This window comes from Mytilus trossulus, chromosome 4, assembly GCF_036588685.1.
Source record: "Mytilus trossulus isolate FHL-02 chromosome 4, PNRI_Mtr1.1.1.hap1, whole genome shotgun sequence".
In the NCBI taxonomy this organism is placed as follows: Eukaryota; Metazoa; Mollusca; class Bivalvia; order Mytilida; family Mytilidae; genus Mytilus; species Mytilus trossulus.
The window spans coordinates 48,132,306-48,149,547 of NC_086376.1; the positions used below are offsets into that span (position 1 = coordinate 48,132,306).

A 17,242-nucleotide genomic window follows, 5' to 3' on the forward strand; every position below is an offset into this window, starting at 1 on the left:
TTTTATACGCCATACAAAAAGATTCTTTGAATTAATATTGCTGTATGGCTTAAAATGTACTCGTATTCAACTGTTATACTGTTTAAACATAATATAGCTATTGTATATATTTTCCATATACAGTACTGTAATATATAATTGCTGTCATCTTGAAATTTTGTATAGTGTACTTATATGGAGAGGATTATCTTAAGTTGCTATAACTTGTAATCAATCCTATTGTAAATTTAGACAATAAAATATGCTGAAACTAAACTAACTACATTTTCTTATTGTCAATTTTACATAGATTTTAACGCTAATTTTATGAAGTTTAGTTTTCATTTTAAAAGTAACTAAAAGGCTGTTTTACGAATTCATGGTTCAAAAATAAAATTAATATACTAGTATATATATATATACAGTTTTAAATAGTTATCTTGATGACGACAGTTCTATCGTTTCAAATGATAGTTTTATTGAGGAAAACAAATTTCCAGACCTTGATCAATCCGAGTCAGCCTCTGTTTCTGCACAAATAAATGATACTGTTCCACGACAGATAGCGAAGGCGAAACTATCCCTCAACTATTTAACATAGCTGCAGTCCCAGATATGCCTGTAATATTACCGTCATTTCCTAATGATTGCTAAATATGGATAAATTGGCTAAATGTAGCGCAGAATAATGCTCAGCGGTTTTTAGCAGAATTTTAATATTATGCATTATTTCACGACCTAGCCGAGCAGGAAAAACGCCAAATAGCAGCTTTTCACATACATCTGAAAGGACCCGCACTTACATGGTTCAATTCTTTAAGCGATGAGTCAAAACAGTCTTGGCAAAATACTTGTAAAATATTAAAGATAAATACATAAATCTTAATTTACATAGCGCCGCTGTAATAATGTAGAGCGAATTATTTCAAAGTTTGGTCTTTTCCCCTGGTCAGTCGCTCGAGGATTATTATAGTCAGATACTAGAAAAATCTAAAATTTTGCCAAGTACACGATAATCGTCTGGCAATACTTGACCACCGTTAGATATTCTTTCACGATAATTTCTCCCGAATGACACCTGTGATAATGTAAATTGTTTCCTGGAATAAATCATAGATTAGTGAATTTACTTGTATATTTCTTTAACAACAATACTATACAATTAATGTCTTTTGATGAGGTAAATGTGCGGTTTTATAGACTTTTGAAAAAATGATATTCACTGAGGCCGACGGCCGAAGTCGGAAGATCAGTTTTTCAAAAGTCAATTAAACCCCATATTCACCGAAACAAAAGACAATAATTGTTTTATTCCATATTACGAGAGAAGAAAATGTATTTAATGTTAAACATATACCAAAACAAATTGTACATGAAACATTTTACAATAAATAAATTTGGTGTTTTTACTGTGTTCTGATTGGTTAAAATTATAGTTTTATTTTCAATGTTGTTAATTTTGATAACGACACGCCCACTCTGACGTTGTGTAATATATGTGGGAGAAAATCGGACACGGAAAGGGCTTGAATTATTCGAGTTACAGAAACCCTCCTACGACAAAATAAAAATAGGCACTGGCTACGGTTACATGGAAATGTAACAATAATAAAAATATTATTGTTACATTGGAGACTAATTTCCGGAATGCAAAGTTAGGCGAGGAAACGATTAATTACAAATGTAACAATAAATATTCGAGTTACAGAAACCCTCCTACTTGTGTTTTTTTTTTTATAATGGTATTGATAGTAAACCCCATATTGACAGAAACAAGTGCCTGTGTTTGACACTCATAATCTTGAGTATAATATCTTTAAGAACATCAAATTAATACGTAAAACTATCATCAAGTTATACACTATTTGTTGAATAATAATATTTATTATCAATTATCAGTATTACAAGTATTGTTTAGTACAAATGAAAGAATTAAGCAATAAAACTAGTACTAAAGAAGATATCAGTTTAATCAAATCTAGCGTACATTGCTGTTTTTCCTGAACAATAACGTAATGTAACCGTAGCCTCAGTAATTATTGTTACATTCGTAATTACACAGGTCCTTTCCCAACTATGCATTCCGGCATCAAGTCTCCTGTCCAATTTAACAATAATATTTTTATTATTGTTACATTTCCATGTAACCGTAGCCAGTGCCATAAAAATACTTGACTAGGGGAGGCAATTCAATACAAAAACTCATTTCCTGTACATAGAATGATAATTTACAACGTGTGTGGTGAGTTTTGTCATTCGGTCTTGTGTTATACGGCGTTATCCTACAAAAAAACAAAGCCGCCTCTTCCATATATATATTCATGAGGAAGTCAGAATAAGTATTCATTCCATACTCGTCGTGTGTTGTATAAACAGAAGATTACATTCATAATTTTACACTTGATTTATTACAATTGTACACAATAAACACACATGCATAAAATATCAGTGTAGTCTGTAGAGAGTCTCAACTCAAGGTTGCTTGCTTTTGTCATTTAAAGCTCACCTGGTCCAATGGGCCAAATGAGATTTTATCATCACTTGGCATCTGCCGACCGTCGTTTACTTTTACAAACATCTTAGATCCTCTGAAACTACAGGGCAAAGTTTGAATCCGGGTCCGTTCGCGCCCATTCATGTTCACACCCTCTCATGTTCGTCCCCTTTCACTTTGGCACCCCACATGTTCGCACCCAAAGTCCGTTCGCACCCTACATGTTCGCGCCCAATTTTAATTGGTTTTGTGTTTAATAACTTTGAAATCAAGTTTTGGCAAGTAGGTATTCTTAAAAGTATAATTGATTTCATTGTCTCAAAATAAAGCGAGACAGCATTTTTTATGTGTTGAATAAATCTTAATCATGTTTTTGAGAGTGTATTGTTAAAAAATAATATTCCTTTATAATTAAAGTGGGATTCTGTCAACGTTTTATTTTGTGTTGAATAACACTTAATCATGTTTTGTTTAGTGTATTGCCTATAACTTTGTTTCATTGACTTGTTTCAAAATGAAGTGATATTCTGACTACGTTTGTTTTTGTGCGTTGAATACATTTTATCATGTTTTGGTTTATATAATAGTGTTTTGCTATATTTTATTATTTCATTGTTTCAGATCAAAGGGACCAAGCTGTTAAAAACAATTTTCTTTTGTGTTTTTCATTTAAAATATTCAATCATTTACTCATACCAAGCTATAAATACATTCAGTATTTACATCAAAGCAATTAAAAATAACAATCACGATTTTCCAATTATTCAACTGGAATTTGTATTAAAATTGGGCGCGAACGTGTAGAGTGCGAACGGACCTTGGGTGCGAACATGCGAGGTGCGAACGTGTAGGGTGCGAAAGTATATTGGGCGCGAACGGACCTGATACAGCAAAATTTAACCTAACTTGGCCACAATAATTATCAGGGTATCTAATTTAAAAAGGCAGTGGCTATTTGACCGACACAGACGAAATAGCAAATTTGCTATGTGACTGGCACAGACAAAATAGCAAAAATAATTTAAAATAATTTTATCACAATATCAAGCATTAAAAATACAGTCAGACAGTACAATCCAAAAAAAAAATTGAAGATGTTCATAGACAATGATAAATAAATAATTAAAACTTTATAATATTAATTTATAAAAGCATGAAAACACATTTGTACATGTATATATATTACTAAATATATTTTTTTCTAAAATATTTGTAAGAAAGTTGATGTCCAAATTTGTGTAAAATCTATGGTTTGAATATCCTGCCATGCGATAAAAATAGTGTTATGTAAAACTATGTACATCATAAAAAAGACATACTAAAAGCTGTTTGCTACACATTTCAAAAGGATGCATGATTTAACATTTGCAATTATTACAAAACCAATTCTTTGCCTTTGGAAGTTGTTTTAATCTAGCACAAGATAAATGCTGCCACTCCAAACATTTTGCCCAACATGAACTACACATTACTCTGGCTTCCTGTGATCTGCATCATGTGTCAGTGTGGGATCCAGAATTTTTCATAAGTGGGGGCCCACTGACTGACCTAAGAGGGGGCCCGCTCCAGTCACGCTTCAGTGATTCCCTATATAAGCAACCAAATTTTTTTCCAAAAAGGGGGAGGCCAGGCCCCCTGCCCCCCCCCCTGAATCCGCCTCTGTGTGTGCATATGTTGCATATGTAGATAGGGTTCTTTTTATATATGTGTTCACATTCTTCAATACAAATGTATCATGAAAATAGCAAATATAAAATAAACAGAAATCAACCTTTTCTCTCTCTGTTATGTTCCATCACCGTGCCAGATATTAGATACCATCAAGTAGAAACATCTTTTGCTGGTGTGGTTTAGCCACAGTGAAGTCATATACAGGTACATGATAGGTTTTTTTGTTTCTAAATGAGAGTTGCATTTTGATTTTTAGAATATATTTAATTTGATAGTTAAAAGTTTAAGTGTTTATACATGTATGAGTAACAGGAACAAAAGTTTTTAAATATAAAATTTTGATATTTAATTATTTTTTAATCTTCCATTTTAATTCCAGTCAGATATAATTTAATCAGATCCAGCTAATTGGCACATTTGCTATTTTGTCTGTGCCTGTCATATAGCAAATTGGCTATTTTGCCGGTGCTGGTCAAATAGCCATGGCCATTTAAAAAAATGAGTCGGATGACCCAGCCAAACATCCAACATGGCCGCCACATCTAAAAATAGAACATAGGGGGAAAAAATGTAGATTTTGGCTTGTGTCTCTTAAACCAAAGCATTTAGAGCAAATCTGACATGAGTTAAAATTGTTTATCAGGTCAAGATCTATCTGCCCTGAAATTTTCAGACATAACAATTAAACTGTTGTTGGGTTGCTGCCACTCCCCCCCCCTTAATTGGTTATATTAAGGAAATTTTGCAGTTTTTAGTTACTATCTTGAATGTTATTATATGAATAGAGATAAACTGTAAACAAACAAAATGTTCAGCAAATTAAGAGCTACAAAAAAGTTATATATGACCAAAATGTTCAATTGACCCCTTAAAGGGGCACAAGCTGCCAAATTCAAGTTCACCGATTTGACTCAAATTCTCATATTTCATTTATAACAATGTTAAACATTTTTCCAAACTATCAAAAGTATAAAATAATCAATTTACAAGACATGGTCTCAATAAGATGTAGCTTCGTTTCTTGTGAATTTTAGCCAAGACGCCATCTAATTAACTATCAAGTTGACCTTCTATGACCATATAAGCGATGCAAACATAAACATAGATATAAATAGATTAAGTAGCTTGTGCACTTGTATTTTTATAGGTCTGTTAAATTATGAATTATAGATTAAAAAATTATGTTTCTCGTTGTTTTTACCTTTGTGAGCATGATGTTTTGTGGATCGAATCAGTTAATCAAATCATTTACCTTTGTTTCACTTTCAATGTTGACATTCTCATCCTTTAAATAACCATACGCGGAAGTTGCATGCGTTTTTCTATCTCTTTTTACGGGGTTAAATTGGAGTTAATGTGAATATGCATTTAATGAGGTCGAGTTTTTCACTTGCAAGTGAATAATTCATTATTAATGTTTATTAGCTTAATTTGACAAAATTGAAGCGTTTTAGCTGATAAAAGCAAATTATTATTTCACTATTTCACTTTTACTAATGATTGAACAAAAAAATAATCATACTTTAGATTTTTTATAAATCTCGTATATGTAGCTAATGCCCCTTAAGAAGTTATTGTCCTTTAAAGTAAATTTTTGTAATCCTACAAAATTTTTGTAATCTTACAATTTTTTTTTAATCTTACAAAAATCTTCTCCTCTGAAACTACCCAGACAAATTTAACCAAACTTGGTCACAATCATTGATAGGGTATAGTGATCTATAGTTTAAAAAAAAATGTTTGATTACCCTGCCTGCCAAAAAAAATTATATGGCTAACTCTGTCTAACTCTAACTATCTCAAATCAAATAATAAGGATATAACATAACAGTGTGAGCAGGCTTCACTTACTTACAAATTTATTTTCATTTTATACCTTTATATAAAAAAGATGTGGTATGATTGCTAATGAGACAACTATCCACAAAAGACCAAAATGACACAGACATTAACAACTACAGGTCACCGTATGGCCTTCAACAATGAGCAAAGCCCATACCGCATAGTCAGCTATAAAAGGCCCCAATAAGACAATGTAAAACAATTCAAATGAAAAAAACTAACAGCCTTATTTATGTAAAAAAATGAACTAAAAAAAAATATGTAACACATAAACATAACAACCACTGAATTACAGGCTCCTGACTTGGGACAGGCACATACATAATAATGTGGCGGGGGTTTAACATGTTAGCAGGATCCTTACCCACCCCATAACCTGGGACAGTGGTATAACAGTACAACATAAGAACGAACTATAAAAATCAGTTGAAAAAGCTAAACTCATCAGATGGACAAAAATACAAGTGGATGTGGCCAGGTACTTAAACATCCCGACATAAAAAGACACAAAGAACAGATCTGAGAGTACTCGCAGTTATCTGACAGCTAGTTCAAAGCCACTAACAACTAATAAAAAAAAACCATGCATCTAACATGTCTAAGACTAAACTATCAATCCGTACACATCCAACATCCAATGGATTTAGTGTAAAGACTTCATAAACAGCCAGAGAAAAACATGACCTTGTGCTTTCCAGTCAAATAAGCAGACGAATTTCAGCCAAGTAATTACTGATTTTTAAATTATAAAAACAAACCCTACAAATAAATCAACATGACCTAAATGGTCAATTGACCTTGTAAGGAGTAATTGCCCTTTAAGTCGAAATTTTTGTAATCTTTTACATTAGTTTATCCTGAAACAACTGAGACAAGTTTAACCTGAGACTACTATAACACAATATATAGACAATTAGTAGTCTCGGTGATTAGGTGGTGACATATGTCGTCTGCTATTGATAAATACGAAACTACGTTATATTAACGAAACTAGTTATATTAATGAAACTACGTTATATTAACGTAGCTGAAAAGGTGGAGACTCACACTACACGATAAATCGATAGTGACCAATCTCTGTGTTATAGTAGTCTCAGGTTTAACAAAAATTGGCCACTACCAGCATTAGGGTATCTTGTTTAAAAACAAGATATAACAGTTTTAAAGTATAACTGTTGCATTATTTCATGCATCAATTGTTAATAAAATATCAAGTGAACGACATACCAAGGAGCCTCTAGATGAAGTCTGCAACATTTTGTCATGGAAGCAGTCACAGCCATCTGCTATATTTCGTTGTATGTAAACACAGTTTTCTCAGCTTGGGCCCAAATAATTGTCCATTTTTAAACCAAGTAATGAAGTATGTTTGTTTAGGTTTCTCAATTTTGTCATTATATTGGAAATATAAACAATTGTCATACAAGTTGTAGGTTAAAGATAGATACAAAACCACGTGGTTCAGCATTGATAGTAAAAAAAAAAATAGCCGTTGAATGCAAACGATATGAACCTACGAAGTCTTATATTATATTATAGGACTACTTACATTACTTCACTTTTTTACTATTATGTAACATTTAAATAATTGCTACACTTATAATGATGACATAAATAACACTTCTATAATACTAAAATGGCGAGGTTCAATTTGTCAGCTGTCATCACGTAAGAACGACGAATCAAAGAATTCAACTTTATATATAAACAATACATTTCAAAGGTGTAGATTAAAAATTACACCACTCCAGGCCCTTTTGTTTTCCACGTAATTAATATTGCCAATAATTAAGAAGTTCCGGGTTGAGTCCGATACCGATACCAATAGTATATTGACCTGTTACCTATTACCTTATCTGTATGTTCTGCATCTGACAGGCGCACCACTAAACGGTGTTTTCAGGATCAGTATGCAATATACGCGGGTCATAATCACAGGGTTGGCACTACTAAATGGTCAAATTGTTACCTATTGTAGTATTTTAATCAGTAAGACTTTCTAAGATAACAATACGAATACTAAAAATCTGGACTAAAAAATAAGGCATATAGTTACAGTTTTCAATTTATTAGCGGGCATGACGTAAAACAGAGAATCAAAGAATTCAACTTCATTTATAACTAATATAGGAAAATGCTGTTGATTAAAAAATACTCCTTTCCTTCTGTGTTCCAAATAATTAATATATTACCAATAATTGACAAGTTCCAGTTCGACGGGTTCAAACAGAAAGATTTGAAAGCAGAGAAAACTGTGTATCTTATAATCGGATGACAATACTAATACTAAAATCAGGCTTGAGCATAGTTCTATACTTTAATTCAGTCACGGACCCGTGATATCACGGGTGTGTTCTAGTTGTATTTTAATAAAGAACACTATATAATTGGAATGAAAAAACCCTTGCTTCAACCTGACATCTGTTTTGTTGACAGGTTATAGATTCTTTTATTTTCTTTTACGGACGCTTTTTCACTTTGACTGAAGAAAAGGATTCCCAATACAGTCTAGGGGATATATTTGACCTTGACTCCATTTTCATGGTTCAGTGGTCAAACTTAAGTTTTATTTTTTGATCTCTTTTTAATACAATGTACTATGTGCAATAGGTTTTCTATATTTGGTGTATGGAAATATTTTATGATGTACATGTCAGTCTCGTAGGTTTGATTTGACCTTGACCTCAGTTTTCAGGGATCATTACTAAGTGTTTAGTTTTTGTGTTTTTGTTTGTTTTTCTTAAACTATAAGCAATAGGTCAACTAAGTTCCTTGTGTATAATTAGGAGTTTAGTATGACGTCCATTCTCAAAGAACTAGAATACATATTTGTTAGGGGCCATCTGAAGGATACATCCGGTTGGGGCAGTTTCTCCGACGCTGCATTAAAGATCCATTTTTGGCCTTGGGCTGTTGTCTGCTCTATGGTCGGGTTGTTGTCTCTTTGACACATTCCTCATTTCCATTCTCAATTTTGTATTTGTTGTATGGAAAGATTGTAAGCTGTATATGTCTGTCTCACATTGTACATCTGACCTTGACCTAATTTTCATGGCTTATTGGTCAATGTTTAGTTTTTCTTGGTTGGGTCTGTCTTAGAAACTATAAGCAGTAGGTCAACTATATTTAGTGTATTGAATGATTGTAAGGAGTATATGTATTTCTCCTTCTTTTTATTTGACGTTTGGCTCATTTTCTTGGACCATGTTAAGTTTATGTGATAGTTGTAGTAAAGCTTTATATTTAGGACTATCAACCGTTGATAATATTAATTGTTAATAAAAGAGGCGAGACCTTTCAGCGTGTGCACTCTTGTAATATTTCTAAAGCCAATGCTAAAGTTCTTTGGGACTATTTTGCATAGATTTAACATTTCATATTAACACATTTTCTTTCACTTTGGTTTATCTCAAAATGATTGTGAGTGTGTTTGTTTGTTAGACGTGCAAGAGGGTATCTGGTGAATCTAATTTCCCGGTCATGATTGCTTAATATAATCAAAGTATCGAAGTTCTGGACATCTGATGACCGCTAGTTATGTTAAATGATGCATAAATGACAGGCAGTAATATATCTGCCAGACAGATATGTACACCCGCTCAGTTATTCAATACACATGATATAAATCACATATTCATCCGAAAACAAATATTTTCGGTGTTTTCTCGGGGTGACAATCTTCTGTATCACACTCTCCGCCGTATGTGTGTGTGTGTGTGTGTTTTAATAGTGTCTTGACCAATAGAAATATCAGGTTTTAGAAGTGTGTCTAGTTTTTTTTGCAACTTTTCCCCGGGTCACAGCTGTTTTATCTTTGAATACTAGTGCTGGCTTTATATGCTATGTGACATATAGGGGTATGACCATACTATGGTGCGTCATCAAGACCTTCAGTTTATATGTGATCTTGACATCAGAATAATGGATTTCTATACATTCTAGTATCCTAATTATTACTTTTTTATCCTTTGACGGAGACATTTTATAGTAGTTTATCATATGCCATTAGTGCCACATCTCTAAACTTCTAATTTTGACCTTCAATATTATATATTTTTACGTCCACCTCAATATCAATATCATATTTTTATTACTTGCTAGCCAGACCATTTTCAAAAATGGTTCAGATCTCTACCCTAAGTAACAAAAACTCTTAATTGTCATAATAAAACATAAGGGTTTGTTCCTAGGAGACTTGTCGCGCCCTGTATATTATTAATACAATACAATACAATACAAATATGTTTATTCGAGTGACATTGTGTATAACAAATTATGTACAATATTGAAATATTTCAATTAAATTACACCCAGCCCAATATGTCACTTCAAATAGATACTATATTTATAATTCAGATTGTCATCCGGAATTTTATATACATGTAAATTAATTAAATATAAGTGTTGTCTGCGTTTTGTAAATGAATGTTCTAAGTATCGAGCTGTTTTTCGAGGATATTCTGACAATAATAAATTTAACTTTTCACTGTTATTTAAATTTAATTCGGTTTCACTAAGTCCAGAGAATAATTGAATATGTAGTATATTGTAAAACTGGCATTCAATCAGAAAGTGTACAGTCAGGGGTACTACTTGTACAAGTGTATTTTATTTACTTAAAGAAGTGGAAAAAAATATACACATATAAGTAAATAAATAATGTTTGAATAATCTCCCCTTAATTTTCTGAAAAATTTACTTATACAAGTAAATTTTTCTTACAATCCCACAAAAATCCTCAAGTTTTGAGATGTAAAATCATGCCTTTAATAATTTTTCCCAGGTTTGCTCAAATTTTTTCCTTAAAGTTCAATGTTTCATCTCATTAATTCATCAAAGAAACTGATTGAGCAAAGATCTTGTATATTTGCGCAAGGCAATCAAAAATTGCTCCTTTGGGGCTTGTAAATGAGCATTGTTAAGAAGATAACAGACAAATGGGACTTTCATTGTCCATGAAATTACACTTGAATGATTAGTAAAGATATCTGCAAAGGGTACACAATTTAAAATTATATTAGAGCAAAGAAATCTTCAGAATTCAAGAAAAGAAGAAAGGATGATTTTTTTACCTATACAAGTAAAAAAATCAATGCGGAAGGGACATAACTCAGCCATTTTTTTTTTACCTATACAAGTAAAAAAAAATCACTTGTATAAGTATCCTAAAAATTTACTTATATGTGTATATTTTTTTTTACTTCTTCAAGTAAATTAAATACACTTGTACAAGTAGTACCCCTGACTGGTGTAGTTCATATTTAAATAGCTAGAACTTTGTTCATATCCCAACCCTAAACTATAAATATTTTAAATGGGAATGTCCAGGGGCGGATCCAGAGGGGGGAGGGGGGTTCCAGGGGTTGGAACCCCCATTTTTTTGGACGATCAATGCTTTTGAATGGGGACATGTAATTGGAACCCCCCCCCCCCCCCCCCCCCCCCCTTTGTCCTGGGTTAGGACCCCCTTTTTAAATGGCTGGATCCGCCCCTGATGTCAGATCAGACCTTTCAGTGAACCATGGTCGATCTTAATGAGGGTCATGCAAAGCCGCGTATATCGTTATAATACCGTAATATTTACTAAATAATAATTACATCGTTATCTTATATTTTCAGACTTGGAATAAAGTACTTGGTGATGACTTTAACTCCCGCATTCAATTTAACAGAGTACTACAAATTTCTTTTCAAAGTGCACTATTGGAAGTGTACAGATGAAATACCACATTGTAACATCTCAAATATCAGTAATGAAACAATCAATTATAATACGACAACTTGGAGGGACACCGGATTTTGGCTAATTTCAACTATCAGAGAATCTGCAAAACGATTTTCGCTTTTTCCGCCGCCTCCGACACCATCAATTAGCAAACTTAAACCAGAGATTATTGATCCGTGTGGAGAACCAGTAGAATGGGAATATGAATGGAAGATTCGACCACTCGTCCTTTCAGTTTATATTTTGCTACTATTTTTTTCGATTTTCATTTGTTTAGTGGTTTATAGAATTGTCAAACGATGCCTTAAACATGGAGAAAAGTTTGAAAGAAATGCAAATACTAGTGCACTAGACAAAAATAATGAGTTAGTAGATGACCAGGAACATACTGACGATGAACTTGCAGCATTTAAGCCAACACACACGTTAGACCACAGTAATATTACAGAGGACTCAAAGTCTCATATTGAAGAATTGGAACGGGTAAAATCTCAAATATCTGTGACAAACGATAGAATATTATTGCAGTATCAAGTCTTTACAAAAGTCTCAAACCACGTTAATCCTAAACCTAGACAAGTACCTGTTCTAACATTCCTGAAACATACTACTGATTACCTGTTTTCTATGATGGATAAGCTCTTATTGGATAATAGACAAAGCCCAAGTAGGAGTTCACCTACTCGTTCTGTTTCTGATCTTGGATTTGGTCCTACATACAATACTTTGAATTCTACACCAAGAAGACCACTGCGTAGGTCAATGAATAGATCTCGCGGCAGTTCACCTCATCTTCAAGAGCAAGACGACCAATCGACAGATCCTTTAGAGAAGAGAGCGTGGGAGGAACTGATTCAAAATATTGCAATGAATAATCATGTGGCTGTTGATTTTGATGTTGATCTGAATATGTCGATTTCCGGAGAACCTTCAACCAGAAAACTTCTTCAGTTCTTTTTGAATCAAGGTTCTATAAAAATGGAACAGCTTCAGGTTGCAAATCTTATTGTAAATTATAGCCTGTATCTTGTATCTAAGGAAATAGAAGCAAATTCGTCTGTAGGCGGACTCAAATTTAAGAATTTCAAGTTAACAGGAAGTATGCGCAAAGGTCTAAAAGTTGCACATGCAAGTCAATTTGACTTTCATATGAACTTTCATGGGAAAGACTTTTTTGTTTATGAAATTTTGGACCAAATGAAATCTGACGAAATTCCTCCTGGAAAGATAATTCTTCGAGCAAAACCAAACAATGTTTGCACAGAACCAAAATGTTTAAAAACAGTACAAATCAAGCAAAAAAGTCATGTGTGCCTTTGTGCAAAATCGGTATCATTTATAGCTGAGGAGATGATAGATAGGGCATTGCAAAATCTCTATACAGGAACAAGGTCACTTATCGACCGCCTGCCGTTCCGCATACAGCGTTCTCCATTAGCTAACATAGTTCTTTCTATAGACACTCGAAGCGTCATTGGCTTAGGTCTTTCAGAAATACGAGTACAATTAATTCCCGCCATTTTTTTACCAATACATGGATGGTTTCAATCAGTTCCCCTGTTCGCAACTGCATATTCATCTACGCAACAAGAATACAAAAGTAAAAGTGCTAGAGGACAGGATCCCGTTCCGGTACCATTAGGCAGATCTGATGTCATCTGGAGTTTAGATCTCAGCTCTTTTGAACAGTTGTATTTGAATGAAGTAAACAGGAAAATGGAAGCTGCAGGAATACACAGTTGTCACAAAACGTGCATTAAAATCCTCAAAGTACTTTTTACAGCATTATCTAGAAAGTCTCTATTGGATCGTGGCGAGTTGAACACTAATATGATTGAGACTGTTGTGTATTACTTATTGCTGGAGTCAACACCGGACCAATGGGCTTTCTCTTTAATATCTGACAGAATCTCAGACGCGTATTTATATTTAAAGAGTGCGCTTGAATCGGGTAGGCTTCCGAACTTTTTCATTAATAACCCTCACTTGTTAAAACAAATGCCATTTTTGCGTTCTTTTCACTTTTTGTTGAGAGGCAAACAGAATAATCTTCTATCAGACATCAGATTGGAAACAGTTGACAAGAAGCTAAACTTCATGCAAGAAAGAATACGTGAGAATGGACTCGACGATTGCTTCAAAGACTCTTATTCTCCAGACACATGGGAATTCGAATTCTTTGTGTATAGTTAAATTACCAAGATAGATTTATGTTTATTGCTGCGATAGGGCTTAACATTTCAGATCTGACATATCTGTACCCATTGAACTAGTTCAGTGATCTTAGATAGCTTTAAAATTAGCTCGCTGTTTGGTTTTGGTCATTATTCTTGCTTTAATTCAGACAATGCACTATTTGTTTCCAAGCTTTAACTATAGGTGAGTGTGGGCAAGTCATGTATTTTCTTAAGGTTAATTAACCCCTAAGCTTAATGATTTTTGGACTAAAAAAACATAAAAGCTTGTGTTTTCATCACTTATTGGTATTCACATGACTTCAACATGGTTTTGAATCCATGAATCCATGGACTAATGAACAACTATAGTTGATGTATTGAATGACTGGGTGAACATGACCATTTGGCAGGATTCATCTAACCGTGTCCTCATATTTATGAATCAATGATAATATTAAGTTTTTTAAAATCATACATAAAGTTTAAGCTTATTTTAAATACTTGCCACACAAAACTATATTAAAATCAGTAAAACAGGTTATTGTGTTGTAACACTGTCATTTATCCAACATATTTTATTTATACGTAGACGATGAAGTGGTACTCGAAGCACTAGATTTCGCATTTTTTTCGCTCTAGAGTTTCACTAACTTTTGTTGATACTGGAATCTTGCTACAATATTTTTGACTTTTTATTTTTGAAAATAGTATTCCGCAAACTAGTCCGAAATTTATTCATATACCAAAGATATAATAGTGTCTCAAAATAAGAAGCTAGTAGATATGTATATGTAGAAGCAAGAGCTTTTAACTAACTTTTTTTTCAACTTTTTGTAATATTTTTAATAATGTAGAAAGCTTTTTTGAGAACAACAGGAGTTGTTTTGATAGTAACAGTTCATTGGTTTTTTTTATTTATGAATTTAAGAACAACAGGAGTTGTTTTGATTGTTCATCGTTTTTTATTTATTTATTATAAATTTAAGAACAACAGGTCTGGAGTTGTTGTGATTGTTTATTGTTTTTTATTTATAAAGTTGAGAACAACAGGAGTTGTTTTGACTGTTCAATGTTTTTCATATGTTGATATTTTAATGATTAAAGGTTGTTTTTGTTTATGTGTGTATACCAATTTCTATTTACCAGTTTGCCTTGTGTCCCTTTCCAATGTGATTTTTGTGAAACCGACTCCAGATCATGAAATCACTCCCTCCAAGTTAGAACATTTAAGATGTTATTGTTGAATTTTGAAAACTAACCATAAATTTGCAGATATGAAACTTTAGGCGAAAGAGACATATATTTAGATCAATTTGAGCAAATATTAACCTGTCTATGAGATGGCATTCAAAATTGACATTAAATGCACCTCAAATTATACATAACATTCTGTATGTATGTGGCTGTCCCAAGTCAGAAGCCTGTAATTCAGTGGTGGTCGTTTGTTTCTGTGTTACATATTTGTTTTTTTCGTCCATTTTGTTTACATTGATTAAGTCGTTAGTTTTCTAGTTTGAATTGTTATCAATTTGTTATTTCTGGGCATTTTATAGAAGACTTTTTTCTTTTTTAATATAATTTAAGATTCCTAAGTTAAGGTTTATGTTAAGTAGTATTTGGATGTCTGAAGACAGTTATTTATTACAAGACTATCAGCATGGGTTGAAACGCCATGTAGAAAGGTGATACATGTGCAAGTCAGCCTGATATACTGTTTTTTATTAAGTTAAACTTATAAAGTAATATATCAGGAAAGCTGTGAAAAATGCAAAAAATTGCTTGAATAGATAGGGATTTTGAATTGGTGGTCTGACACCTAAAGCTTTTCTTTGGTAGCGTTTTAGATGGGGAAAGTTTAGAACTAGGACACATAAATAAGGATTAAGAATAACAAAACGCTGAACTTCAAGATGTATGCCTGTATATAACGGATGCGAATCCACGACTTCGAAAAAGGCGATCCCATAAATATAGTTTACGTTAGGAGGAGGAGTACATGATTTTGTTACCAAAAATCATTTAAAACTTCTAATTAATCCTTTACTAGACCAAGATTTGGTTAGGAATTTTGGCTGTACCTGCAAAAAACATTAAAAATGTTTAGTGGAACAGCGGTATACTACTGTTGCCTTTATTTAATTCTAGTACCTTAATTTATACGCATCGCGGAATATAATCGAACCTTTTCATTTAGATAAGATCCTAGTAAACTTTCGATAAACTTATTCTAAATGTTTGCCAAATTCAATTTAATACCTTGATTATATATCTCTGAATATAGACTAGTTTTTATATGGTATGAGTATTAATTTTTTATCAATGAATCAAAACCAAACTGGTTTTACACCATCAATGGTCTTGTGTTCTGTCGATACCTATATTTTGGTATTGTACAGAATCATGTTTTCTCTGACTCTTCATGAGGAATTTATACTGAATCCATTAGATGTTGATTTGTTATAATTGCCTTTTTAGTTTAAGATACATTTTTGTCTCGCTTGACAGAGTCGAAAAGCGAGACATAGGTACATGCTGTTTCCGGCGTCGGCGACGGCGACGTCAACATTGTATTACTAGAAGTTTGTGATTAGGTCTAGTTTATGGTGAACCACTAGTGGTAGACCAAAGATATCTGGTTTGCAGTTGTATAAGTACTTGGTATAAGTATTGGCACATCTTATTTCCATGGAGATTAATTGACTTCGCCCCATCAGTTATGGTCTATTGACTTTGAAACTTTTGCTTAGTTTTCATGTATTAGTTTGTGATTAGGTCAGGTTATGGGGAACCACTAGTCGTAGGTTAATGATAATTGGTATGCAATTGTATAAGCATTGGCTTACCTCATTCCAATGGAGATTATTTGGCACCGCCCCCTCAGTCATGGTCTATTGACTTTGAAACGTTTGCTTAGGTAAGTTTACGGGGAACCAGTAGTGGTAGGTTAATTATACTTGGTATGCAGTTGTATTAACATTGACACATCTCGTTACCATAGAATTTTTAATACCCTTCCCCTTCAGTTATTGCTCTAAGTTTGCTTGTATTAGTTTGTGTTATGGTTGGTTTAAAGAGAAATACTTATGATAAGTCAATGGTATTTGGTATGCAATTGTATTAACATTGGCACATCTCATGTCCATGGAGGTTGTTTAGCCATGTACCTTCAGTCATAGTTCATTGACTTTGAATATTTGCTAAACTTACACGTTAAAGTGTTGCTTTTTTTTCATTTCAACATTGGCATTATCGAAATTACAAAAAAGCGAGAAATATTTCTGTGATAGCAGTTTATTTTTATTAGTAATCCCAATATCCTCAACGGCGGCCTCAAATTGACTTCTACGTATTCCT

The 17,242-nt window shown here is 33.0% G+C and overlaps 1 protein-coding gene across 3 annotated transcripts; it reads left to right on the forward strand.

The window, feature by feature from the left end:
- The first annotated feature begins 2,149 nt into the window (after positions 1-2,149).
- LOC134715422 (uncharacterized) lies at positions 2,150-15,006 on the forward strand. Of its 3 annotated transcripts, none has more exons than XM_063577585.1 (2): positions 2,150-2,221; positions 11,606-15,006. In XM_063577585.1, the coding sequence occupies exon 2, from the start codon at positions 11,628-11,630 to the stop codon at positions 13,902-13,904; it is 2,277 nt and encodes a 758-aa protein (XP_063433655.1). In that variant the 5' UTR covers positions 2,150-2,221; positions 11,606-11,627; the 3' UTR covers positions 13,905-15,006. The 3 variants fall into 3 exon arrangements, with proteins under 3 accessions (XP_063433655.1, XP_063433656.1, XP_063433657.1); XM_063577586.1 differs by lacking the exon at positions 2,150-2,221 and adding an exon at positions 2,237-2,318; XM_063577587.1 differs by lacking the exon at positions 2,150-2,221 and adding an exon at positions 4,268-4,348.
- The last annotated feature ends 2,236 nt before the right edge of the window (positions 15,007-17,242 follow it).